General features: G+C 46.3%; 1 protein-coding gene across 3 annotated transcripts in view; it reads left to right on the top strand.

Moving 5' to 3' along the window:
• Positions 1-6055: 6055 nt before the first annotated feature.
• The window catches only part of Tsc22d3 (TSC22 domain family member 3), a 63058-nt gene continuing 52972 nt past the window's right edge, over positions 6056-16141 (top strand). Inside the window, exons 1-2 of one of the 3 annotated variants that reach the window (XM_059250184.1) lie at positions 6056-6184; positions 7972-8391. In XM_059250184.1, the coding sequence (XP_059106167.1) occupies positions 8078-8391 (314 nt within the window). In that variant the 5' untranslated portion in view covers positions 6056-6184; positions 7972-8077. Of the gene's footprint in view, positions 6185-7166; positions 7246-7496; positions 7614-7971; positions 8392-16141 lie in introns of those variants that run through there. The other 2 variants (XM_059250186.1, XM_059250185.1) reach the window with 2 other exon arrangements.

The following is a 16141-nucleotide window of genomic DNA, read 5'->3' as shown; positions in this document are numbered from 1 at the left end:
TGTTATACTTATAAATAAAACTCAAGACTCAAAGTTTGGGTGAAAACCTGCTAGCTCAGAGAGGTTGAGTAGCACCTAGCTAAGCTCTCCTTGCTGCTGTCTCCCAAAAGCCTGTCCTTAAACTCCACCAAAACTGAAAAGGCCACTCAAAACCCTCCCTACTACTTCCGGTGTGTCTCCATCGCTTCTAGATGCCCTCTGATGCTCTATGATTACTTTCTGTCAACTCATTGCTAACTCAGCCTCCTGACCCAAGTTAATTTTATTTAATTACTACAAATGCAAACAGTGTAATCGAATATCCCCCAACATTTCTCTCCTCCCAGTCTTTCCCTTCACCTCCCCTCTCCCTCAGATCCACCCTCCCTCTGTTTCCGCTCGGAAAAGAGCAGGCCTCCCTGGGACATCAACCAAATACGGCATAATATGCTACTATAAGATCAGGTGCCGGGCGGTGGTGGTGGTGGTGGTGGTGGTGGTGGTGGTGGTGGTGGTGGCGCACGCTTTTAATCCCAGCACTCAGGAGGCAGAGGCAGGCAGTTCTTTGTGAGTTCGAGGCCAGCCTGGTCTACAGAGCGAGATCCAGGAAAGGCGCAAAGCTACACGGAGAAACCCTGTTTCGAAAAACAAAACAAAAAGATCAGGCACAAGGCCGGGCGGTGGTGGCGCACGCCTTTAATCCCAGCACTCGGGAGGCAGAGCCAGGCGGATCTCTGTGAGTTCGAGGCCAGCCTGGGCTACCAAGTGAGTCCCAGGAAAGGCGCAAAGCTACACAGAGAAACCCTGTCTCGAAAAAACCAAAAAAAAAAAAAAAAAAAGATCAGGCACATACCATCAAATCAAGGCTGGATGAGGCAACCCAGTAGGAGGAGAAGGGTCACACAAGTAGGCAAAAGAGTCAGCGTCTGCCACACACACCCTAACACACACACACACACACACACACACACACCCACACACACACACTGTTAGGAATCTTACAAGAACACCAAGCTACTCAGCCATAACATATATGCAGAGGACCTAGGTCATTCCCCTACAGGCTCCCTGATCTTTGCGAGCCCCATGAGTCCTAGTCAGTTGTTTCTGAGGGCCCTGTTCTCATGGTGTCTCTGACCCCTCTGGTTCCTCTAATCCTTCCTCCCTCTCCTCTTCAGGACTCCCCTCGCTCCGCCTAGTGTGTGGCTGTGGGACTCTGCATCTGCTCCCATCAGTTGCTGGATAAAGGCCCTCTGGTCTCTTTGATGACGAGTCTGCCAGGCTCAGGTCCCAGAACACTCTGCAGACAGGACAAAGTGTAGGTCGAAGGTTTTGTGGCTGGGTTGGTGTCCCAATCCCTCCACTAGAATCCTTGCCTGGTTACAGAAGATGGCCGGTTCGGTATCCCCATCACTAGGAGTAGCTTCCATGGAGCTTCCATTGCACTAGGTTTCCATCTTGCCCCTGAAATGCCCCCAATTCCAATCATTTCTCCCTCCCGTTCCCAATCCCACATGCCCTCAGTCCACCCACAAAATATATTTTATTTTTATGTGGGTGCTGGAGATCTGAACTCTGGTCCTCATGTAGTAGGCACATTACTGATTGAGGCATCCTCCTGCCCCAAAAGTAATTAACAGTTTTATGTCACTGTTATTTGGGGTATCTTTAAATGTATTCACAGCCATTATACTGAAGTTATCATGGTTATCAAAACTGCATCGAGAATCTTGCTTTTACTGTATTAGCAAACACATATAATTTTCTATTTTATATTTTTGAAATCTTCACTTCAGTACAATTGATTTTCTTTGTAAGCCTGTGTGTTATCTAAAAAACACTATTTTGAGAAGTGGTTCACAAGCTTCCCTACTGTCATAAGGATGTGTGGCACAAAATAGAAAAAAAAAGTCTATGAACACCCTGATCTAGATTTACCATTACCAGCTTTTACAAATCTGTGATAGGAAAGTGTGTGAGTTTTAATGAATCTGATTCCCTCTGTGAGGAGACGTTAACAAAATTGAGTATTGATGATATGAAATGAACTTGCCTACAGCTCCCTTGGGTATATTGATTCGAACCTAACTAGGCTATACATGCTTAAAGGGTAGGTACTTACAATCCAGGTGTGCTAGGTCTCCTCTTGTAGCTCAGCTTCCTAATCTATTGAATGAGAATGATGGTAGCATCTAACTCAGGTTGTCGGGATAATTAATTTATATGATGGCATATAAAGTACTTAACATAATGCCTGGCTCATGATGGCCCTTCAGAAATTCAGCTATTATGATATTACACTAGGGCCATCAATTTCCTTCTTGGTACTCTACAGTTTAAATAAAAATCTTTCAATATATTAGTCAGTAAATCATTGGATGCATATGTGCGTCTGTGAATGTACAATCTTCTTTAAACAGATGTTACACTTTGTAAATATTTGATAAGCCTTCATTTAAAAAATTACCTGATGGATAAGAACACAAGCTCTGAAGTTAGGAAATTATAAGTTCAAACCCTGGCTCCATCGTATATTCCTTGTATAACCTGAGAGCTTCTTTAACTTACCCAAGTTCACATCATCACTGAAATCATACCTACTTCACAGGATTATTGTGACAAGTAAATAAGAGTGTGTGTGTGTGTATGATATGTGCATTTGTGGCACATAGTAAGGACTCAAATGATATTTATCTCTTCTGAATAATTCTCTAAAGCAAGACAAATCTGTGAAGTGGATAGATTTGTGGTTGGTTGATTTTTAGCAGGCATCTTTTTTTGTTTGTTTTTGTTTTTCAAGACAAGGTTTCTCTGTGTAGTTATGGTGCCTGTCCTGGATCTCGCTCTGTAGACCAGGCTGTCCTCGAACTCACAGAGATCTGCCTGGCTCTGCCTCCCTAGTGCTGGGATTAAAGGCGTGTGCCACTGTCACCCGGCTAGCAAGCATCTTTTATGTAGCCCAGAGTTACCTTGAGTGCTGGGATTACAGGTGTAAATCACCACACTAGGCTCAGAGCACAATTTTTTTTAATGCTTTATACTGGGTCCCTTATGAGCTCTGAGTCCCTTTCCAACTCTCAACTTCTGCCTTTTCCATTTTATCCTCTAGTAACACAAAACTCTTTGCAATTCACACAAGATCCAAACATACCCACTATTCTCACTCATAGGCCTCTCTCCATTGGTCCCTAATTGTCAATGATTCTACTTACAAATTTCGTGTTTTATGGTGGTGCAAATATCAATGTGTATTCAGTAGAAACTCTGCTTCAAACATAGGATATGAATGATGGGCAGCTCCCAGTAAGCCACAAGACTATGAAGGTCGTATGGCCTGCTGTGTTTGCTAAGCTACAGTACTCAGTGGACTAAGTGGAGCAAGTCCATTTTTTTATTTATGGTATTTTCAGTTCATGGTGGATTCACTGGGATGTATCCTTACTATAAATCAACCAAGGAACATGTATGGATTGCCCTTCCACCCCAAAGTAAAACCTGCTCCACCTTCTCCAGAATATGCTGCTGCCTGCCCACAAATCACCAAGTGCCTATCATTCCCCACTTGTAGTGGTAGCCTTGGGTTTTGTTTCTTGTTTTCTTTTCTTTATTTTTTTTAAGGTGCTGGGGATTGAACCTAGAGCCTTATATGTTAGACAAATACTCCACCTCTGAGCTATATCCTCAACCCTTAACACACATGCTTGTGCACACATATGAGAGAGAGAGAGAGAGAGAGAGAGAGAGAGAGAGAGAGAGAGAGAGATATTGATTTAGTAAGTTGTCCAAGCTGGCCTTGAACTTGTGACCCTTCTGCCTTAGCCACAAAAAAAAAAAAAAAAAAAAAAAAAAAATCAAGGTTTCAGGCCAGTAACACCAGGTATTTTGCCTGTCTGTAAATCTGGTTTTCCAGCTAGACCAGGAATTCTTCTGGGGAGCTTTGGAGTGATCTTATTCACCTCTGAATCTTCATTAATGCTGTACCTGCAACAAGGCAGGCACACAGTAAATGGCTGTTGAATGACTCCATCCAAGAAATAGGTGTTTCTTCTACTCCCTTTCGGCTCTACCCAAAAAGCCACCGTCCTTGTCTGCTAGAGCCCCAGACTCCTGCTTTCTGAGTTTATGCAAGAACGTTTGTTTGGAATCTCTCCACCTGACTGTATGTCAGTAAAGCAAGACTTCACAGAGGAGAGCCGAGGGGGCCCTGTCCAGTAGGCCTTCCCTCACAGAGGTATGCAGTCTGTCAACACGAGCTGGGCTTGTGTGCACACAAATGCCGGCTCTCTGAACTCTATCTCTGTACTATCTAGATTTTTCTCTATCTCAACTCTATTTGCTCTTGATCAGCCTTGATACGGTGTGCCAAGCTGTACTGAATTATTAATAATACTTCTCGAGAACAAGGGCTACAACAGGGAAATGTCAAGGGGACAAAAATCTTGAAGTTAATAGTGCCAAATGCCATGAAGGAAATACTTCCACCAGGGCCTCATCCCAAGGTTATACACAAAGATAAGAGCATTCAGACAAACATAGAAGCAAAAGGCCTAGCTGTTCCCAAAATGCAAATAAACATTTCTGGAACTAGTAATATATTTTATTATAGCATTTAACATAAAATAATTATAAACAAGAAGGAAAATAATAAACACTGTAATTAAAAAACAATTCAGTAGGCTATAAGTCTACACAATGCAGATGAAATTTTATATTCTACTACCTCCTCTGGCTTTTATCCAAGAAGATTAAAAAAAAAAAAAAAAAAAAAAAACAGAAGAAAGGTGGGCGGCAGTGGCTCAAGCCTTTAATCCCAGCGCTCAGGAAGCAGAGCCAGGCGGATCTCTGTGAGTTCAAGGCCAGCCTGGACTACAGAGTGAGTTCCAGGACAGGCTCCAAAACTACACAGAGAAACCCTGTCTCGAAAAACAAACAAAAAAAACAAAAAAAGAAAGAAAAGAAAAAAGAAAAAGAAAAGAGAGAGAAGAAAGAAGAAGGAAATGCAGTAAAACGACATGATGGGCTTTTAAGGGGAAAATGGACATTTCTTAGTCTGTGAAGATGCAGGGCTTTTCTCTCCGTTATACTGCTTTATGTCACAGCCACCATGGCCTCTTTTATCCTGGGGCTCGGGATCCTCTCAGGAGCCAGAAGTACAGCAAGGTTAGCATTTTCTAGTCACTACAGCTCAGAGTAACACCTTCCCCAATTACTCACATTTTGGACCCCATGTAACAGCCACAAGGACTGGGGAACACGAATTAGTTGGCTGCACTTCGCTCCTAATTAATTACAGGTCTCGCTCGAGGGTTGGTTTTATATGGGGTGGGTTTTGGTTTTTGTTGTTGTTTTGTGTTTGGTTTTTTTGTTTGGTTTGGTTGGGTTGGGTTGGGTTGGGTTTTGTTAGTTTTTTTTTTTATTTTTGTTGTTTTGTTTTGTTTTGTTTTGGACAGTCTCACTATTTAGTTCAGGCAGGCCTGGAAGTAGCAAGCCTCCTGCTTCTGCTTCGCAAGTAGCTGGGACTTCAGATGTGCTCCATCACGATAGGCTAGGAAAATCTCAAATGTATTTAACTCAAGTCTACCAGGGTTCAGGCAACTGGAACTTCACTTTTATTGAAATAGAGGGACTCTTGCCTTGACTTGGAGTCCCTCCCAATGGATTCTTCCACCAGGAGGCACCTGTAGTGTCTCCCAGCGCCAAAACTTAGTCCCAGACAGAAAATAGTTCTGGTTTTGGGCAGAAGATGGCAGTATATACTGCTCTATTTCAAATGTCCTGGGTTCATGAATGAAGCGAATAAAGGGGGCGGAGGGGGGGATTGTAAGGGAGTAGGGCTGAATAAAAATTTATTTGAGTTTTATACAAAAAGTGAATATTTTGGATGTTTTCTCAATTTTTCCAAGAATCAATAATTGCTCAATCTTTCACGTTCAACATAGTCTAACTTCTCAGACACCCTCAAAGCCGTCCTGCTTGATCACCTAGCACGTCCCTGAAGCTCCCGTAGACAGCAGGGGCATTAACCCAGGGCACTAGACTGACCCCTCTCTCTGCCCTTTTGCTATACCTCCGCTCGGGGTTTATTCTCCCAGATCCCTCCGCCGCCATTACGGGACGCATCACTCCTCTTCTGACTCTGCTTGCGGGCGGTTGAGCGCAGAAGTCTCTCGAAGGAGCGAAGGAGCCAGAGCACCTGAAGCAGCAGGTAGCGGGGCTCTGAAAGGCGGGAGAAGAAGTTTCCAAGGGAAAAAAAAAAGCAAACCAGGAAAGACGAGTGAGGCGAAAGAGGGAATGCCGACGTGAGGAGAGGAGAGGGGGGTCAAAGGAAGGAATTAAGAGGGGAGGGGGTCAAAGGAGGCGCCGAGAAAAAGGAGAGAGCGGCGGCCAGAAATTAGAGGGGAGGAAAGAAATACAAGAAAGGGCCAAGCGGGGAGTGACGAGAAGACGGGAGGAAGAGGAAAGAAACTTGGAGAAAGCCGAGACGGTCCGTGACCGAGCTAGCGGAAAGAGCGGGAGAAGGAACGGGCGGGCGGGCGAGCGGGCGAGCCGCGCGGCGGCGGCGGGGGAGCAGGGGCAGGCCCCGGGGAAGCTCGCCGGCCAGACGGCGGAACCCGACGGAGATGGCGTCGAGTGGGGCGCGGGCGGGCGGGCGGGCGGCGGCGGGACGGGGCGCAAGACGGGGTGACAAGGGAGGAGACACGGGCGCGGAGAGGCCGGCCGCCGTGTGCCTGCGAGTTTGGAGTCGTTGGGGGGGGGGGCTTTCTGAGGTCCTCGTGCGGTGGTTTTCGAGCACTTTCTTGGAGTCGCTTGCCGAGGGGAGGCCGGGGCCCTTCGCTCCCTTAGCACTTAGAAAAGAAAAAAAAAAAAAAAAGAAGAAGCCGGGCTGCGTGGCGCGGCCGTTTAAAGGCCCCGGGCGCGTCTGGCCGTCCTGGCAAGAGGAGCTCCTCGGCGCCGAGGACTGGCACCGTTGGCCGTCCCAGCGAGCGGGAGACCTGTGCGGCCCCGGGCGGCTGGCTCGCCCCCCCTCCCGCCCCCCCTCTCCCCCCACTCTCCCCCCCCTCGCCCTCGCTCTCTCCCTCTCGCGCCGGGGAGAGCGGCGCGCGCGCTCCTGGAGCTCTGGACGTTAGCGCGGTGAGCACCGAAGCCACCGGGTGCTGAGGCGCGCGCCAGCGAGCCAGCGAGCGAGGGAGCGAGCGAGCAAAACCGCTGAGGCGGGCTCCGCAGGAGCGCGGGCGAGGGAGCGACGGTGCGAGCCGGCGAGCGACGGTGCGAGCGGGCGAGCGAGCAAACGAGCGAGCGACCGCGTGGGCGCTGAGGGGAGGGGAGGGGGCGACTCAGCGCGCCGGGGGGGAGGGCTCCCCCCCCCACCTTGGAGCCCAAGCGGGGAAGCGGCGGCGGCGGGGGCGGCGGCGGCGGGGCGTCCTCCGCCTGCCCCCCCGGGGCTCATTTACATGCTGTCACGGCCCGGTGCGGACTCCCGGGGCTCGCCCTCGCGCGCGGCTCGCACACTCGCGCTGGGGGGCTCCTGCCACCGCTCAGTCAGCCGGAGCCCCGCCGGGAGCCAGACCTGAGAGAAGCCCGTGAGGGCGCGCCGGGGCTCTCCCCTCTCTGGCCGCCCTTCCTGCTGACTGCAGGTCCGCCCGGAGCCATGCTCACACTTGGGAAACTTAGGACAGCGCTGCGGGGCGTGGGGGGGGGGGACGACGCGTGTGGCTCCTCCGGGGAAGGAGGGGAGAGGTGGCGGCGGGGGCGGGGGCGGGGGGGGGTGGAGGGTGGCTAGAGGGGGAGCGGCCCGGGCTTCCAGACCAAGGCGGGGGAGGAGGAGGAGGAAGTGAGCCCAAGGGATCCGCTGGGAGCTGTTTGTCCAGCTGTTTCTCTTCGCACCCTGAGCGCTCCAGCCAGAAGGGGGCCCCGAACTGAAGGTGTCCCGGCCTTTCTTTTTTTTTTTTTTTTTTTTTTTTTGAGGCGCTAATTTCCAACTCTTTCTCGCAGCTTGTCATTTCCAGGCACCCTGGAGTCCCAAAAGGCCAGCTCGGCGGGCGCGCACCTGCCAGCCGCCCCTGACCTCGCCGATCAGGCAGCCGCCAAGCCGGAGAAGATGGCCCAGTCCAAGAGCGACTGCCGCTCACCTGTCGGTCTCGACTGCTGCAACTGCTGCCTGGATCTGGCCAGCCGGAGCAGCCTCCAGAAGGACGGCAGCGGGGACAACCCGGGCAGCCCCACCGTGAGCAACTTTCGGCAGCTGCAGGAGAAGCTCATCTTCGAGAACCTCAACACTGACAAGCTCAACAGCATAATGCGGCAGGATTCGCTGGAGCCCGTGCTGCGGGACCCCTGCTACCTGATCAACGAGGGCATCTGCAACCGCAACATCGACCAGACCATGCTCTCCATTCTGCTCTTCTTCCACAGGTGGGTAGCTGGCCAGAAGGGGTGGGAACACGGCTCTGCTGGCACCAGCCTTTGCTGGGTCTTCACCTCTGACGAGGGGGCAAACCAAGAAGTTCCCGAGGGGCGGTGGGTGGGGGAGTGTCGGCTTCGTAGGCTACCATGACTGAACCTTTCGGCTGGCTACAGCCCCACAGAGCTCAGGGAATTTTAGCAGGTGCAAGAGTAGTTTGAATGGTGCCTGGAAAGGCTGGAAAACTAGGGCCCAGAAGATGGGATGACTCCATATGCGTTGGAAGGAGTTGTAGGTGCCCCCCTCTTGGAATTTCAATAGTCCTTCAGACAATTCGGCTGTGAGGTTCTCTTGGAATTTGAGTTCCACCCTACTCAGTGGAGCTGAAACTGGAAGGACTTTTAAATTACTGAGTGGCATTGACAATGAGGACAAGCGAAGTGTCATTAACAAATTGGGCTTCTGATGGGGGAAGATCAAGGGTGAGGGATGGGGAAAAGTAGAAGCCTCTGAGAAGTTTTGAGACTCAGGATGGGGAGGACTGGCCCACTCTGTAGATTATAGCTTCCATTCTGAATGCAAGTGAAAAGCAACCCCAGAAAAAAAATGGCTTAGGATTATCACTTTAAGTGCTTCAAGACCTGTATGGCAGGAGGGGGGATGAATCCACCTCCATGTAGACCTGTGTCTGGGTGTGTATCAGATTTTCTAGAAAACCTGAAGGCAAGAATGGACGAAGGGAGGAGATAAACACAATGGGAGTGCCCAGGGCATCTGCTATCCCCAACAACGAGATACTCTGGTAGTAATAACTTATAACTCAGATAGGTATCAATAACTTTAAAACTCAGAGAATTTAGAGGCAGGAACTTCAGGAAACCCTTCTATAAGTTTTGTGTTCTTAGAGATATTGTGTGTACATGTGTGTGTGTGTGAATGCACACATGCATGTGTGTGCATGTGCACACTGGGGTGGATTTTATTCTTGCTCAATGACACAGGTTAGGTAAGAGCAACATTCCCTGCTGTGGGAGACCTGGGTGGTAGTGCAAGTTATGCTTCTACCTTTTTGTATGAGCCTGAGCAAGTTATCTGACCTCCCTACTCTCTGTATGGCACTTTCTATCTTTGGGCAGATAGTGTGCCCAACGTGACGAAATGCCCAAAGAAATGCTGAACACTCATGCATTACTTGCATGGTAGTGAAACTCAAATAAGACATCTTAAAAGCTACCAAGAAATGTAGGAGGTACTCCTATTAACCGCTAAGAATGTGTTTACCTCCTTCGTCCCAATACATAACCACTATCTCCTCACTCTAGCCCCAGTGGTTTCTGGTGGGGACAAGCAAGGCTGATGTCTTAACATTGTTATATCAAGTTGTTTTTCTGAGGCTTTTTCAATGCCATTGAATAATTTTCTCATTTCACATTAGGCATCAAATTATTTATTCCATGGTCTAAAATAAAGCCAAGGTATAGACAGAATAGTTTCAAGGGAATCTTCATTTCTGATGAACTACTACTGCAAGTGTGTTGAGCCCACAGACACTGAAATTCTGTAGAGCACAACGCTTACCTGGCTTCTAAGGGTCATAATGGTCTGCTTACTGGCATAGCTCAGTTCGAGAATGGCAAAGGTGAGGGAGTGGGGGAGAAACCTGGAGAGAGCACTTGCATTTGCTTCAACTGGGAAAGCAAGAGCTCCTCTAGGTCTTTGGTGAAGTGAGAGGGTGATTTCTGTTTCTAGGCCTTAGGAGGGTCTGACCTGGGTGAGTGAAGTGTGAGGCTGACATTTACAAAGATTTGCTGAGATTTGCAGAGAGTTCACTTTCTGTCACACCTCTGTAGTGTCTGTCCTGATTGCTTGGGTTTCTCGAAAGACCTCTTTTGTCATCTACTTCACTAACACCAGTTTTTGGTACTTGGTTCTTAACGAATAGGGATATTAAAGGCACTGTATAAGGAAAAGAACAAACTAGGGGGATATACACCTGACCACAATGTCTTCTGGGACTAGAGCCATTCAGTCAGTGTCCTATGCTGCTATCTCAGAAAAAGCCAGAAGGCTACCAGGCTTTTTGAAGCTCAATAGTGAGTAACAGAATCCTTTGGTAAGAACCTAATAATTAAAGCAGGATAAATCACTCTTTCCTTAATGATTGGTATTGGAGATCCCAGGTTCAGTTGGGGCTTTGCACAGAATGACATGTTCTTTGCAAACTAGAAGAAAGTTACTGCTGGTCATGGGCCTTCTCCAATGTCTAGGCTGGACAGCCTGCTCTATGAACATTTCCTTTCCTGATTCATTTGATTCCCTGGGTTTCTACCTGTATAATCCATCCTTAATTTTAACTCCTGTTCCAATTCACAATAAGACATTTCATGTCCCTGTTTGAGTGCGTTTTCCACTATCATTTTTCTTATCTTTTGGTTTTTTTTCGAGACAGGGTTTCTCTGTGTAGTTTTGGTGCCTGTCCTGGATTTCGTAGACCAGACTGACCTTGAATTCACAGAGCTCTGCCTGGCTCTGCCTCCCTAGTGCTGGGATTAAAGGCGTGCTTCCACTATCATTTTTCAAGGCAAGGCCGCATCTCCTACTGAAGAAGCCAATCTCTGCCCCTTATTTTGTAGCGAATTCTGCTATTTCAAGGCCTCCAACAGTCTTGGGAAGAAGACATGGTACATTCTTGATATATATCTGGTTCATTGGGTTTGATCTGTCCTAACTCCCAGTTTAGGCCTTGATTTTCTTGGAACAAAGAGTGTAAACAATCTGAGGGTAGGGCTGTGTTTTACTTGCTTGATTTCTCCTTGGCTTCTACTTATGCAGCCAGTACTCAGTACAGGTGTTTTGTTCTAGTAATTATGGATAACTACTTAATTGTTGGTGTACTCTGAGGTAAAGATTTCACTACTTTAACCTATTTTAAAAAGGTTTTTAATTTTTTTTATTGATGGTGTGTGTGTGTGTGTGTGTGTGTGTGTGTGTGCGCGTGCATGCAGGTACCCATGAAAGCCAAGAGTATCAGAACCCCTGGAGCTGGAGTTACAGGTGGTTGTGAACTACCTGATGTGGGTGCTAGGAACCAAACTTTGTTCCTCTGCAAGAGCACCAAGCATTCTTAACCACTGAACAATCTCTCCAACCCCACAACTAATCATGTGCTAGAAAATCCTTATGAAGGTGTTTAAATATGGATTTTTCTTTTTCAGTTTTAATCACGTGTTAACTAATAGTATGGTAGAAGTTCTGATGGAGTGTTTGTACTTATCGGAATCAGTGAGAATGAGTATGCAGCCTTTTGGTATATAAATGGTACCTCTAGACTAGTAGCTAGAAGAAATGTATTTTAAACACCATCCCTTAAATCTTGTGTAATGTAATTAATAACTATAGAGGATTAATAGCTAACAATTATTGTTCATTTATAATGCATACCAAGAATAGCATCTGCATAATCTCATTTAGTTTTTATACCAACCCAATGAAACTGGTATTATTAGCACCGATTTTCACTTTTACAAAAAGGCAATTGATGCTTGATTAAGTAAGTTGCCCTATGTCACACAATGAAGAGCAATGCCAAAACTCCCAACTGAGATCATGGATTCTGGAGTCTACTGAATGACTAAAAAAACAGACTAAAATGACTAAAGAAAAAACACTAACACTAAAGAGGTGCTTAGAACACTACAATTTTTCTCTATGCAGCAAAGAAAAATGTTATTCCAGAACCTTTCCCAGTGATCATATGTCCAGCTATCCTAATCTTACATGGGACGCAGGACTCTGATGGTCAAACTGGGACAGTCTCAGGGAAACTGATTGATGACTTGTCAGACTATTATTAGACTTCACTTTATCATTTGACTATGCTTCTGAATACTAGAAAGTTTAGGAAGAAGATAGAGTACACTGAACAATTAGCTGAATTTTCCAGTTTAAATGCAGTATTTCAAACAAACAAAAGCTTCTTAAATGAAAACTTTGAATGAATTTAATTGCCTAACTTGTTAGGTGTAGCTAACTGACAAGGTAACTGGCAATATACTGTTTTATGATTGCTGTTTTTATAACCTCAAATTTATTTCTAAGATACTTTTTGAGATAGTGTCTCACATACAGCCCAAGACGGCTTATAACTCACACTGATCTTGGCTGGCCTGGAACTCAGCATACCCCAGGTTTGTCTTGAACTATATACAATCCTTCTGACTCTGCTTCTCAGGGGCTGAAATTACAGGTATGAACCACCACACCTGGCTAAATCAACCATATACTGCCTTTGGTCCCAGAGCATACCTGCTCAGTGTCATCCCAAATACTCTGAATCTTAAATCTTTTCAGCTCCAAAATTCCTAGGAGTCTACCTGTAAGCTGACCTGCTACCAATGGGTTCTCGTACACAAATCTCAGGAAATAGTATCAAATATTTCTGATTGCTTGTTGAGCCGGAGGAAGAGTTAGATTTAGAGATCAGTTTTTTTTCCAAGAAAATTTTCATATTATTTAGGATTCAACTCTGTCCTTGTACCATCTGAAACTCCTATAGCATCAGTGGTATGTAGACCACACCGTGAGAAAGCCTGTACTAGAGACTGCAATCCTTTGTCAATTAATTTACCATTTGATTTCAAGGACAGGATTCTTTGTCATAGAGAGGTTTTGAGTTTCTATGTGGTTAAGCCTGTCATTCTTTGCCTTTGTGATTTTTGCTTTTGGTATCGGGCTTCGAAAGTCCTTCCTTGGCCCAAAGTAATTTAAAATAACTATTTCCTGAGTGTCTAGTAGTCTGACACAAAATAGGCACTCTTGGATTAAGGGACAGCCTCCATTAAAAATACAAATGCATTTGCAAACTTAACATTAAGGGTTTGGATACCTCATGAGAACCCTACCATGTAAGAATTTGTCATTTTGCCAAGGCACAGCTGTGAATTGCATGTACTGGCAGGCTAGTACATGGAAGCCAGTCCATATGCTGATGAGTAAGCTCACTGCCCTACTACCACCCACTATTACATGAGTATCTCTGTGTCGTATATATGTGTGCGTATACATTATATATCTTATGTGTTTAGTGGTTCAGTATTTGCAATGTAAATTTTGACATTTTCACCACTGTACTCACTTAAGTGGTAACATACCCAGTCTCTCCTCTCCCCTGTCCCTGGTAACCTGGTACTTTCTGTGTCTGTAGATTTGCCTATTCTTGTTATTTCATGTAAGTGGAATTGTGCAGTATATGATCCTTTGTGTTTGGCTTCTTTCACTCATGATGTTTTCAAGATTTATCCATGTTGAAACATGTAACACTTCTTTTCATGACTGAATAATATCCCATTTTATTGCTGTAACACATTTTGTTTATGCATTCATTTGTCAACAGACACATGGATTGTTTCTACTTTGTGTGACCATTTTGAGGAATTCTGCTATTAACACTATACAAGTATGTGCTCCAGTAGCGGTTTGCAGTTATTTGGGGCATATACCTGGGAATGGCATTGTTCACCTATTTTTCATCAAAAATTTTGACTACTTATTTGTAGCCATACTTGCCATTTACTTCCTTGTGTGGAATTGTTTCTCATCTGAGGACAGGGTGACAGCTCATAGGAAGTAAAATTCAATGTGAATGGGACATGGAAAAGCCAAGTTTAGAGAACAGAAGTGGAGAGAGGGTGCAGGATCATGAAAGGCCAGGTTGGGTGGGCTGTTACAGTGTGAGGCACCGAGAAACAAGAGAGCACAAGAAGTCTCCCTGGAAGGTTCAGCTCTTAAAGAGGGTCAGAATGGGGCATTAATTTTATCTTCTTGTCAGCTTAGCCCAGAGAGGACCTATGTGAGCCCATACCTTAGAAAATAACTCTTTCCAGGGTGACCTTATTTTCCCTCCCTGAATGAAGTTAACACCCTTGCTTATATTTGTACTTCCAGATAAACTGGCAGGCTCTCAATTCCAGGTAGTGTTGGCTTTTTTCCAGACTCACTCCTGAAGGCCAAGACGTCTAGATAAACGGAGATGGATATGTCTGGCCAAAGTTTCCAGGGTCTCTGGGCACCCTTAATGATGGAGCACAACAGAATACTAGCCCCAGCTGTGAGTTTCTTGAGAGGGATGAGGTTGGCTCTGTCTGTACATGATGGCAGCCATTGCACTGTGTTTGCTCGTCGTGAGTCTGCTCCTACCTGAACTTTCTCCTCTTATGTAAGGCATCCCTCAAGATAACTGCAAAGCTGTAATCTGCCATGGCTGGCTGAGTTTACATAACAAATTGGTTGGTGTCATGCAATAGTCTTTTGAGCCCTTGAGAAACCAGTGTGCTGAAAGAAGCCAAAGCTTGGGCTCATTTTGAGGGGCACTGTGTGTGCTCAGTGTACTCAAGGGAGAGCATTCCATGACCACAAGGGTCAGAAAGATGAAATTTCCTTTTTAGATGAAGAGAGTAATGATGACTCAGGACATAGTGTGCTGTTCCAATGCCTGCAATAATGGGGCAAGGGTTAGGGCTTCATTTTATGCCAGAGCTTTGGCAGACAAGGCTTTCCATGGAATCGTCTAGGTTAGTGGGAGCCCTGTAAAGGACTGAAGGTTAAACCTCACCTTTAGCAACCTTCATCCAGTGAGGGGTCAGCCTGGGGAAAATGGCTTCTGGAAGTTACTGCCTTCCATGCTAAAATCCAGCTTAATTGAGGAGTTGGAATAGGGATAAACTAGGAGCAGAAAGCAAGCTTTCTCTAAATGCTGTGCTAGGAAGGAGATGATTTTATCAGCAAGCAAGGTAAATTCACTTGTACCTTCTGGCTAGGAATTTTCTTCAAAGTAGCTATTGAACTTTTGGAAATGCTGTAAGAGTTGTAAGATCCCAACCAACACATGAGACTGAATGAGAAGCTCCCCAGTGTGCAGACTCTAGTCCAAGAGAAAACAGGGGCTGGAAGCAGGTTCAGTGATGACCAGAGCATGTTATTGCCTTCCTTTCTTGGGAGTAACATTTCTTAGATAAATCAAGCCTGAAATCAGTCCCCTGCTTATGAAAGCATCACAGTGACCTTCCTCAAAGGAAGAATTTACTCACAAAATAGCCTTGAGTATTCAACCTACTTTCTTTGGTCTTCTCTTCGGAGGAGATAGAGAGCAGCTGCTTACAGTGTAGGAGTCTGGTAGGGATTCCCACTTCTCTGAGCTGTGTATGCCAGAAATTGGCTCCAGCTATCCCTGAGGAAAAGAGAGTGAGAGGTGAGTGGAGGGAAGTGGATCCAGTGGCCGCATTCTAGCTTAGCCCCTTAGCACCTCTCCTACACTGCTGTTTAGCCTCACTTTCCAAACTAGGCTGGGCCTATGCCAGCCTCAGGGCCCTGACTCATATCTCATGCAGTGCCTTATGTAATAGTGCCAGGTTACTGAGACATCAAGCTTCTGCTTGCTCAGTGGTGGGCTTTCCCCAAGGCCAGGCACTCAGAAGCCTGCTTCAGGTTTAAATGGAGCTCATACTTTCCAAGGAAAAGCTTGCTATTCCTTATGTGAGGCAAACAGTTGGCTCAGAGGTAAATGCCAGACTTCAAGGTGTGAGTCGCTTTAGTCCCACATTTAGAAGTAGATGTAAACAGACAGGCAAGCTGGAATGGATTTGGTTGGACTGAAGTCATTTTGCAGGGGTACCGCTACTTTTTCCTAATAGTGCCCTACTGAAGGGGTGGTGTGTGACGGGGCTTCAGAACAGGTCTCAGAAAGTCCCTCTTCCTTTTTTTTAT

The sequence above is a fragment of the Peromyscus eremicus genome, chromosome X, assembly GCF_949786415.1.
Source record: "Peromyscus eremicus chromosome X, PerEre_H2_v1, whole genome shotgun sequence".
NCBI classification, from domain to species: Eukaryota; Metazoa; Chordata; class Mammalia; order Rodentia; family Cricetidae; genus Peromyscus; species Peromyscus eremicus.
This window is presented reverse-complemented; position numbering and strand designations above follow the sequence as displayed.